This window comes from Mobula hypostoma, chromosome 1, assembly GCF_963921235.1.
Source record: "Mobula hypostoma chromosome 1, sMobHyp1.1, whole genome shotgun sequence".
Classification (NCBI taxonomy): domain Eukaryota; kingdom Metazoa; phylum Chordata; class Chondrichthyes; order Myliobatiformes; family Myliobatidae; genus Mobula; species Mobula hypostoma.
The window spans coordinates 65,814,042-65,826,484 of NC_086097.1; the positions used below are offsets into that span (position 1 = coordinate 65,814,042).

Consider the following 12,443-nt stretch of genomic DNA (forward strand, 5'->3'; position numbering starts at 1 on the left):
AAAATATTATGCTTGTACTTTTTACACTCTTTTGTTCTTGCACTATTCAATTAATTAGAAGACAAGAAATTTGGAGTTAACATTTTTGGTACAATGCTACTCTACTATCCAAACAAAACTTAATTAAATTCAATGTAAGAGCAGTATGTAGTCTGCAATCTGCAGTTATATTTAAGAAAAAGGATCCAAAGTATGAATTATTCGCAAATAAAGTAAATTGCAAAGAAGATAAAGGTACATTTAAAGAAATATATATTCTGGTTTTATTTATACACCAAAACTCCCCAGTGGGTTCTTAAGTTTTCACAAAATGATTTGAACAAAGGTATTTTCTGAATGGAAAGAAAATCACAAGGCTACTAAACAGGCAGTCAGACTGCTAAGTAGCTGCTCTACCTGACTCTGCTTTGGACACTTTTAACTTGCACTGGACACTTATAACTTGATTTTAACTGACATGTGGCTGTTGTGTTTTACTATTTATTGCTATGTTTATTATTTAGTGTTGCGTTTGTTATGTTATGATTGCACTGCTCCTGGGAAACGCTGTCTCACTCTGCCCTGCAGAGCTGATGTATGGTTAGAATGACAATAAAGTTTTTTGAATCTTGAATAAATTACTTTAGTTATTTAATAGAATACAGGATTCTTTTTTGAAATGGTATTACTGAACACTTCCTAACCAAAGGGGAGGGTACAAAGTTAAAAACCCTGTGCCAGTCTTTATCAAAAAATATCAAAAGTTTGTCATTTTGGAAAAGGATGCAGATATCTTTCAATAATGCCAAGCTTTTCAAAAAATTTGTCATTTCTTTTGAGCTTGTTCACAAATCTCATTCTTTCTCCTGTCTTTGAACTAATTAAGCACTAGAGCACCCAAGTGCCTCTACTTCCTCAGGTGGTTAAAGAAATTTGTCATGTCCCTCACCAATATTTATTGATGCTCCAGGGAATGCCTTCCATCCCGATGCACTATGGCTTGGTATGGCAACTACTCTACCTGAGCAGCACTCCATGTACCTGTGCTCAGTGGTGGAGAATGCTTTGCCTGCAATGTATCCACCACGTTCTGTAGACATTTCCATTCCTGGTCATTGTTGTTGCCATACTAGGCCTTAATGTTAAAATGCTCTCCACTGTGCATCAATAGAAGTTTGTTGAAGTATTTGGTGACATGTCAAATCTACACAAGCTTCTAAGAAAGTGGAGACACTGTTGTGTCATCTTTGTGATGGCACTTGTATGCTGGTCCCAGGACAGATCGTCTGATTTGATAATGCCAAAGAATTTAAAGCCACTGTCCTTCTCTACTTCTAATCCCCTGATGTGGACTGGCTCATGGACCCCCAGTTTCTTTCTCCTGTAGTTTTTAATCAGCTCTTTAGTTTTGCTAATGTTGAATAAGAGGTTGTAGTTATGGCACCATTCAACCAAATTTTCAGTCTCCCTCCTATATGCCGATTAGTCTCCACCTTTGATTTGGCCAGCAACAGAAGTGTCAACAACAATTTTAAATATGGCATTAGAGTTGTACTTAGCCACACAATGATAGGTATACAGTGGGGCTAGGCAGACAGCCTTGTGATACACCTATGCAGGTGGTGATTGTGGAGGAACACTCACAACACGCTGGAGGAACTCAGCAGGTCGGGCAGCATCCATGGAAATGATCAGTCAACGTTTCAGGCTGGAACCCTTCGTCAGGGCTGAAGAGAGAAGGGGCAGAGGCCCTATAAAGAAGGTGGGGGGAGGGTGGGAAGGAGAAGGCTGGAGTCTACCTAGACAGTATATGAGGTGTTGCTCCTCCAACCTGAGTTTAGCCTCATCATGGCAGTAGAGGAGGCCATGTATGGACATATCCGAATGGGAATGGGAAGCAGAGTTGAAGTGAGTGGCTACTGGGAGATCCTGGCGGATGGAGCGGAGGTGCTCGACAAAGTGGTCCCCCAATCTGCATCGGGTTTCACCAATGTAGAGGAGGCCGCACCGTGAGCACCTTGGTATGAACATCGAATTCTCCAACTCCTGGTAATTCCCTCCCCCTCCCTTCCCCTATCTCTATTTCACTCTGCCCCCTTCCCCAGCTGCCTATCGCCTCCCTCATGGTTCCGCTTCCTTCGACTACCCATTGTGTTTTCCCCTATTCCTTCTTCACCTTTCCTGCCCATCACCTTCCTGCTTCCCCTCCCCCACCCCTTTATCTTTCCCCTTACTAGTTTTTCACCTGGAACCTACCAGCCTTCTCCTTCCCACCCTCCCCCACCTTCTTTATAGGGCCTCTGCCCCTTCCCTCTTCAGTCCTGACGAAGGGTTCTGGCCCGAAACGTTGACTGATCATTTCCACGGATGCTGCCCGACCTACTGAGTTCCTCCAGTATGTTGTGAGTGTTGCTTTGACCCCAGCATCTGCAGATTATTTTATGTTTGTGATTGTGGAGGAGATGTTTTTGCCAATCTGTCCTGACTGCGGTTTGCAAGTGGGGAAATCAAGGATCCAAGAGACTGAGGACAAACACTCAGCGATTCAGGAACAGTTTCTTCTCCTCTGCCTTCCGATTCCTAAATGGACATTAAACCCATAAACATTACCTCACTTTTCAATATTATTTCTGTTTTGCGTTATTTTAAATCTAACTATTTAATATACATGTATATACTTGCTGTAATTGATTTACTGATTTTTTTTTTACTTTCTATATTATCATATGTTGTACTGCTGCTACTATAAAGTTCCACAGTTCCCAGCTTGCCAGAAAGGGCACTCAAGTTTCCATGAGTGATAAATGCTAAATATTTCACTCTGAATTTAAAGTCAGAGATAACATATCCTCCTTGCTGACGATCAATACTGGCACACCTCAGGGGTGTGTGCTAGGCCCACTACTCTACTCTCTGTATACACATGACTGTGTGGCTATGCATAGCTGAAATACCATCTATAAATTTGCTGACGGTATAGCCATTGTTGGCAGAGTCTCAGGTGGTGACGAGAGGACGTACAGGAGTGAGATATGCCAACTAGTGGAATGGTGCCGCAGCAACAACCTGACACTCTATGTTAGTAACATGAAAGAGCTGATTGTGGACTTCAGGAAGGGTAACACAAAGGAACACATACCAATCCTCACAGAGGGATCAGAGGTGGAGAGAGTGAGCAGCTTTAAGTTCCTGGGTGTCAAGATCTCTGAGGATCTAACCTGGTCCCAACATATCAGTGTAGTTATAAAGAAGGCAAGACAGCGGCTATACTTTATTGGGAGTTTGAAGAGATTTGGCATGTCAACAAATACACTCAAAAACTTATATAGTTGTACTGTGGAGAGCATTCTGACAAGCTGCATCACTGTCTGGTATGGAGAGGCTACTGCACAGAGGCTACCGAAAGAAGCTGCAGAAGGCTATAAATCTAGTCAACTCCATCTTGGGCACTAGCCTGCAAAGTACCCAGGATATCGTTAGGGAGCTGTGTCTCAGAAAGGTAGCGTCCATTATTAAGGGCCTCCAGCACCCAGAGCATGTTACTATCAGGCAGGAGGTACAGAAGCCTGAAGGCACACACTTAGCGATTCAGGAACAGCTTCTTCCCCCTCTGCTGTTCGATTCCTAAATGGACATTGAAGCTTTGGACATTACCTTACTTTTTTAAAAATATACAGTATTTCTGTTTTTGCATGTTTTTTAATCTATTCAATATACATAATTGATTGACTTGTTAATTTATTATGTTATATTTTATTTATTATTATTATTTTTTCTCTCTGTTAGATTATGTATTGCATTGAACTGCTGCTGTTAAGTTAACAAATTTCACATCTCATACTGGTGATAATAAACCTGATTCTGATTCTGAATTACATCAGCACTGGGATGTCTTGCAAAATGCTTTCTTCTTATTTGTGTTTATTTAACATGTTTTTTGCTGATATATTTTGCACTGTTGAAAGTTGTTAGAGTAGATGATGAGACATAGAATTGCAGTTGCATATATATGATGAATTTTATTTTATTTTTAATGCAAATTTTGCATTTTTGAAACATGCATTTTTAAGGAATCAAACTTGAAAGCACTCCATGCAGAATTCCATCAAATGTAAAGTATGACATTATTGAAAGATACCTGCATCCTTTTTCAATGTTAGTCTTAATATAGTTGTTATTCACTTGAATCATCATCTTTCCTTTTAAAAGAACTACATGATGTAATATATCCACATTAATATACAGTTTGTATATTGAAATGTTCTAAGACTGAGCCGTTGGCAGCTGATGGAGTAACATATTTGATTGCTCCTACCCTATTTACTTTATTGTCTCCTACCAGTATTTTTTTTGAAACCTTATTATAGTACTTTAATACTGCTCTACTATGGCTGGGAAAAGAACAAAAACTTCTGCAAAAGAATGAGAAACAGAAGATGAACCCCCAGTCACTTTGGATTCAATCAGTGACTTCCTTAAACTGCAAAAATCCGAATTTTCCGAGGAGTTTCAACGACTTAATGGCAAATTGGATACAATCCGACAACCTTTAACTGAGCATGAGAACCGAAGTCAGGAAAATACTGCAAAGCTGGTGACTCTTGAAGAGGATCTTGAAGATAAATTTAAACTCTGCAAAGAGTTATCCTTATCCAATGAAAAAATGATGAAAAGGATTATCAGTCTAGAAAATAGAAACAGGAGAAATAATTTGCGAATTCTGGGTCTTGAAGAATTAATTGAAGGTGCTGACCCTCTGAAGTTCTTTGCAAACTTTCTGAAACAGCTATTCCCTGTTCTATTCACTTCTGAGCCAAAGCTCGATAGAGCATATCGCTTGCCGACTTCAAAGCCATTGTCAACGGCAGTGAGACCCAGGTCAGTCATTCTAATTTTTCATGAATTTCGTATTAAGGACCTTTTAATTTGCCATACCTGTCGACAAGGAATGATCGATTTCCATAGTTACAAGGTCAGATTTGAGGAAGATTATTCGCCTGAAGTTATGGCTGATCGTATGAAATATAAAGAAGTTATGTCAGAATTTTATAATAAAGAATTTAAACCATCCCTTTGATTTCCCGCTCGTCTGAGTATTGTTTTGAAGAATGGATTGCTAAAAAGAACAAAGTTGGTTGAAGACGCGAAGGAGTTTCTGAAGGATGAAGTCTGAAACTCTTATATTTCTTACTTGATCAATTTTTTCCTCTATTAATATGAATTTGAAATAAGGTTTCAATAAGCTTACATTTTGGCTGTTCATATATTGTCTTTTGTTATATATTTTTTGATACTTTTTATTACATCCCTTTTTGAGGCTTTATTTTAAAATAGCTTTCTTTGAATTTGTTTAAACTGATCCTTTTATATTTTTGAATACTGAGTTATTTTTCTTTTTATGTTGTGTCTTGGTAGGGACATATTTGACCTTGTAGGACCGGAATTTCTGTCAACAGGATTTTTTGGGGAGGGAACTTAATTGTTAGCTCGCTGACTGTCTATTGGTCAGCTTTCTTGCTTTAGGTGGAGGAGACACTCGGGCCTATTTCTCTCTGGGTGCTGTGTTGGGTTGATTATATGATTTCCTGTTTGACTACCTTACCTTACGGTTTGCTTTCTAGCTTTAATAACTTATGGCCAGATCTTTTAATTACATGATGATTTGTATTTAAAATGGTTTGAAATATTAACTTATTTAGTTTGAATGTGAAAGGGCTGAATCACCCCACTAAACGGAACAAAGTGTTTGCTTATATTAAAAAATTAAAAGCACCCATTATTTTCTTACAAGAAACGCACATAAACAGCTGTTTTAGCTTACGTTTTTTTACTTGGAAGGATATGCAATTCCATTCTTCGTTTAATGCAAAATCACATGGAGTTTCCATTTTTGTAGATAATACAGTTTCCTTTGTTCAGCATAAAGTTGTTTTGGATTCTAATGGTCAATCTGTTATTGTATCAGGGAGTTTAGACAGTAAATTGATTGTTTTCGCTAATGTATATGCCCCCAACGTAGACGATCCAAGATTTTCTCTTGTGATGGGAGGAGATTTTAACTACTGATTAGATCCAATATTAAATCGCTCATCTGTCAAACCAGCTACACTTAATAAATCAGCTTTGTTTATCCAATCCTTTCTAACTAAATGTGGTATAGTTGATGCTTTGCGTTTTCTTCATCTGATGGACAGGGAGTATTCTTTTTTTCTCTCATGTCCATCATTTTTATACCAGGATTGATTTTTTTTTATTGACAGTCAAATGATTCCATTGGTTGGATCGATCGAATACAGAGATTGCTATTTCTGACCACTCTCCTGTACTTCTATCTTTAAATCTCCCTGGTCCTATCCCTATGAGTAAATTTTGATGATTTAATTTAACTCTGTTATCCGATGAGGACTTTTTAAAATTTATGAAGAATCAAATTACTCTTCTTTTTGAAGAAAATACATTGGAAGAGACGCCTAGTATTATTATATGGGATACTTTTAAAGCATATATCCGGGGTCAAATTATTTCCTATACTGCAAACATCATTAAAAAAGCTAACAAAGAGAGAAACGAACTAGCTAATCAGTTAAAGCAAATGGACCATAAATATGCTTCAGTACCTGATCCTGAAACATATAAGAGATGTATTGAAACCAAAACTAAATATGATCTTCTTTTAACGTATCCAATTGAAAGCCAACTTTTAGAAGCTAGAAGTCAATTTTATATTCATGGATATAAAACTGGTAAGCTACTGGCTAATGAATTGAAGCCATTTATAGCCAAGCGGCAAATTAAAGAAATATGTAAAATTAATGGGGATATGACAACTGACCACTTTGAAATTAATGACACTTTTAGGGAATTTTATTCCAAACTGTATAGTTTTGACTCTGTTAAGGATAATATTGCAATGAATAATTTTTTAGATCAATTAAATATTCCTAATCTTTCGATAGATGATCGTAGGCAATTGGATCAACTTATTTCCCAGGAGGAAATTGCTCAGGCTATTCGAGAATTACATTCTGGGAAATCCCCAGGACCCAATGGATTCTCTGGAGAGTTTTGTGAGGCGTTTTCCTCCTTGCTTATACCACACTTATGTTCTACCCTTACAGATTCCTTTAAGGGAGGAACATTACCGCAGTCTTTTTACGAAGCTTCCATTTCGCTTATTCTCAAAAAGAATAAGAATCTTACTGAATGTTCTTCATATAGACCTATCTCTTTACTCAATTTTGATACTAAAATTTTATCTAAAGTGTTGGCTCCCAGACTTGAAAATATTATATCGTCTATAGTTTCGGATGATCAGACAGGATTTATTAAAAATCGATATTCCCATTTTAATATACGACGTTTGTTAAATGTTATGCATTCTCCATCTAAGGAAATATCAGAATGTGTGATATCTTTGGATGTGGAGAAGGCCTTTGACAGAGTTCAATGGAATTATCTATTTATATCCTTAGAAAAATTTAATTTTGGACCTAATTTTATTCATTGGATTAAATTACTTTATTTATCTCCCACCGCTCGGGTTCTCACTAATCTTAAGAATTCTAAACCCTTTAAACTCCAACATGGAACTAGACAAGGTTGTCCTTTGAGCCCTCTGCTTTTTGATTTGGCATTAGAACCCTTAGCAACTGCTTTTCGAGAGTCTAAGGAGATTACTGGTATTTTAAGGAGAGGTACTATCCATAAAGTGTCGCTCTATGCTGATGATTTATTGCTTTTTATATCTAATGTTACAACCTCCTTACCATTTGTGTTCCATTTACTGACTAATTTTAGTCAGTTCTCAGGATATAAATTAAATTTACATAAGAGTGAATTGTTTCCTTTAAACAATTTAATACGAACTGATATTAACCTTCCTTTTAAAATTTTAAGAAAACAATTTACGTATTTAGGAGTAACAATTACTAAGAATTATAAAGATTTATTTAAGGAAAATTTTTTAACTTTAATGAATTATGTTGAAAAAACACTTTCTATTTGGTCACCTCTCTCTTTATCACTGATTGGCCGAATTAATTCTATTAAAATGAATATCTTACCTAAATTTATATACTTTTTTCAAGCTGTGCCTGTTTTTATTCCTAAATCTTTTTTTGACTCTTTGGATTCAATTCTTTCTTCCTATATATGGAAGAATAAAAAAAAACATCGTATAAATAAAGCTTACCTTCAAAAAACCAAACAGAATGGAGGCATTTCCTTACCCAATTTTAAGTTATATTATTGGAGAGTTAATATACAAAATATTATGTTCTGGTTATACTACTTTAACCATGAGAATTGCCCTATATGGGTTTCTTTGGAAGTCAACTCTATTATGAAATTTTCCATTATTTCTTTACTTGGATCCTCGCTTCCTTTATCTTTAAATAAACTAACTGACAATGTGGTGGTCAAACATACTTTGAGGATTTGGTTACAGTTTAGAAAACATTTTGGTTTATTGAGATTCTCCCTCTCAAGTCCCATCTTTTCTAATTGTTTTTGTAAGCTATCTTTAATTGACTTATCTTTTAAAGAATGGGATAGATCGGGTATTAAACGATTTCAGGATTAGTTTGATGGAGGGAATTTCTCTTCTTTTGTGCAACTTTCAACGAAATTGGTAACCTTTCCAATACCCAATTTTTTTCAATACTTACAGATTAGAGATTTTTTAAGATCTCAATTGCATATATTTCCTACAAGTCCAGATAAGAATAACAATTTTTAATCTGAAACCCTTTGACAACGGTTCAATATCTTACATTTATGGTCTGTTGTTGGGACTGAAAAAGGCCTCTTTAGATCAAATTAAAGGCATCTGTGAAAAGGATTTACAGATTTTCTTATCTGAAGAGAGCTGGAAGATTATTTTAAAATTGATTAATTCTTCATCATTATGTGCTCGTCATTCTTTATTACAATTCAAAGTGGTACATAGAGTTCATATGTCTAAAGGCAAGCTCTCTCGTTTCTATGCAGATACTTCCCCTTACTGTGATAGATGTACTAATGGAGTGGCCACACTAATTCATATGTTTTGGACATATCTGAGCCTTGAAAAATTTTGGAAAGATGTATTTCAAACTTTTTCTGCACTTTTCAATTTTAGTTTTAAGCCCAATCCTTTGACTGCCATGTTTGGTATTGTCGAAGATAGTGCAACAAAACTGAACCTACCTAATTTGCGGGTATTGGCCTTTATGTCTCTTATAGCCAGGAGGGCGATCTTGCTCAAGTGGAAGGAGGCTGCCCCGCCCACTCATGTTCAATGGCTATCTGATGTTATATTATACTTTGATCTAGAGAAGATTTGTTGTTTGATTTCTGATTCTAAACATAATTTTCTAATGTTATGGGGACCCTTTCTGAGTTATTTTCATAATCTTTGAACTGTTATTAAAGTATGAATCTGAGCCATTATTATTATAATATTATATGGGAAGATATTTCTTCTTTTCTCTTCTCTTATTTTTAACCAACCAGCTCATTTTGGTAGTGAGGGTAGATTTTTTAAAAAATAAAATACAATTATTTTATTTTATTTCATTTCATAATTCAATCTTTTTTTTCTATGTGATTGATTTGGAATATGGGATACTGTGATCATATTACTGTGATTTAAATGTAATGTAATTGGTATTACTTACTTGTATCCTTATGAATTTTGTATTTGTATTTATGCATTTATATAATATTAATAAAAATATTGAAAGAGAAATGTTCTAAGACGATAGTTTTGACTAATATCTCTTTCTCACAGACTAAAGAAGTAGATTTCTGAACCTGCCTCAATGAGGGAAGCAAGGGAATATTTGCAGTATTTTTAAAAATCTCTATCTTTGTGTTGATTCTCTTTACATCATTGTAAAAAGAATATGTTAAACAATTATTTAAAAATTTGAAGATAAACATCATTACATTTATTATCTCCTATTTAAGAAATGGTTCCTTAAGGTTGTCATAGTCAGTGGAGGTAGTGGAGATAAGTTCCCACTACCTATTAAATGCTCCCAGTGGTGTGCATCTCAAACAGCCGCTGTCAACCACGTTCAGCTCTTGGCTTTCAATGGTGGCTTAGCTACTAAGCCTGGCAGAACCATCTTTACTGACAGGAGATGGGACAAAGGCAATTTACTGGTGCCTTAACACCAGTCACTGAGCAGATGGGGCTCATCAGCCATGGTTGGTAGCTCATTTAGGAGAAGGAAAACTGATCCGAAACCTCTGCTGCCCTGCAGCTATACCCACTCATGGGGGAGGCTTTGGAAGTAAAACCCAAGGAAAACTGTGGAGCTGGAGTCTCCAAGGCAGTTCAATGCTGACTGGCAACTCCTGCAACGCTGCTGCTGCCGCCAAACTGTATCGGTCTCTGTTGTTCTTTTGGATCCATCAGCTGCATGGAGAGGGTGGTCTGCTGCATGGGCAACAGCTTGTTCTCTATATTGAACTGCCCTGATTTGTGTACCACGCAGATAGTTAAGACGCAATATCCATGGTTGACCCTGACCAATGGAGGGCCTTATATTTAAGAAATGCAGAATGCAGTCATGTGCATACTTGAAACAGATTGCACCAAATTTATATTAAAATGTGACTCTAATTCTGCAAGTCAGACACACACTTTATTGATGTTGGAAGGTATCAGTACACTTTTGGTTGAGAAGCCACTATGGAAACACAGATGCAAAGCCCTTAATGTAAATGGCATTCTATTTTTATAAATGTGAAGTGAGACATTGAAATAGATTTATGAAGTCTTAGGGCAGAAGAGGCTAATGCCATGAGAGTGCTAGGATTGCCGCCATAGCAGCTCTCCCTTCATCTCTGCACATATGAACAGTTGATCCCTGTAGTCATATATAGCAGTAAACATTAATAACTTAACAGTCTGCAGACAGAGCTGAAGATATGGAGCATTATTGAAGGATGGAATAGAGCAGGTGGCACTTTAATATGTTTAGTGTCATGGTTGACTCTAAAGACTAGTAGAATGAAATTACTTGAGGTGGAAAGATTTAGGAAGTGAACTCATTTTGCTGTGCTAAGGAAATGCTACTGATCAGGCTGTCTGTGTCCCTTTTCTAGGTTGGAAAATATTAACCCTGAAGAAAATGACGTGGTAAGCTACTCTAAGGAGATTTTTTTAATGTCACTCTTATATCTTAGAGGCTTAGACACAATTGAGTGGGTTTCCAGGGCTAAGAAGTAGGAAAATATGAATTTGACACAGTAATAATGTCCATCTCAAATGTTTTATAAAATTGAGTAATTCTATTTGGTGTACTTTTGCATGTGGCCATTAATTAAGTCTAAACTTAACAAACTCTAATTCTAAATTCATGTGTAATTATCATGTAAATGTTATTGATAGACATTGCAGGAGTTACTGAACCGAATCAACAATGCTGATTCAAGGTGCGCAGTTGACAAGAATGGAGATTTAATTGTAGATAAAATTCACAAAGCCAGGGAGCGGAAGGAAAGAATAACTGCTGAAGAAATGAATGCAGTTATTGAGGAAAGGGATGCAGCCTTATCAAGAGTAAGTAGTTTTGGTCTTCAAATATTCTTTACATCTTTAAGCAGTTACCTTTTCTCTTCACAATGTTATCAGTTAAGTAAGCATTAATTTTTTCCAAGCAAAAGAACAAAATTAAAGTATATAAATTATTCAAGTTCAAATTCAAGATCAAGATCCAGAATTAATTTTCAGAATAAGATACTTTACAAGGATCCTTTCTTCCACCCTCTTTAAAACAGTCGTGAATGACCATGTATTGGTTATTATTCCTGTGAAATGTGGTACTTCTAATCACCCTTCACCGATCAAACGTTAACAGGCAGTGGCTTCTGCTATATGTTTAGGACTTGCCAAAATATTAGAGAGAAGTAAGCCAAAATGAAATGAGATTAAGGGTCACCTGATAAAATACAGCTTAGTAAGCAAGCATTTCTGTAATTAAAGCTACCTGATTTATTTTTCTGGAAGACCAAGCAGTTGTTATCTGAAGTTGTAGGGAACTGGGAAGTATCATTAGCTAGACTGAACCTGCCAACCACATTGATAAAGTAGGCAACAAAGGAGTGCATGTAAAGGTACTTGTTTTTCCTGCTCTAAACGGGTAATTTGCCCTTCTGTGGACTATAACCGAGTCTGAACTAGAGGCTCATATAGATGCATTCTCAACATAACCGACAGGATTGTACCTTGAGGATATTTGAACTCCTAATCTATTGATATTTAGGTCATTTTTTCATTCCATCTAACCTACTGTCAATTTGCCTCTGTAAATTCCAAAGTCATTTATTAGATTGCTGAGTAAACAGACAAACTAGTTGGAATCTGAACAAAAACAAATATTTAAATCTAACCTCAAATATTTGAAATTTTGCAGTGCATTCATATTATTTTCCATCAAAACACACACACAGACAGACACATAAACATGCAACTA

The 12,443-nt window shown here is 36.3% G+C and overlaps 1 protein-coding gene across 4 annotated transcripts in view; it reads left to right on the top strand.

The window, feature by feature from the left end:
• Positions 1-12,443, top strand: part of mipol1 (mirror-image polydactyly 1) — a 414,667-nt gene that overhangs the window by 189,082 nt on the left and 213,142 nt on the right. For all 4 annotated transcript variants that reach the window (XM_063050030.1, XM_063050040.1, XM_063050047.1 and 1 more), the window contains exons 7-8: positions 11,074-11,107; positions 11,360-11,530. In XM_063050030.1, coding sequence (XP_062906100.1) covers positions 11,074-11,107; positions 11,360-11,530 — 205 coding nt within the window. The remainder of the gene's footprint in view (positions 1-11,073; positions 11,108-11,359; positions 11,531-12,443) is intronic.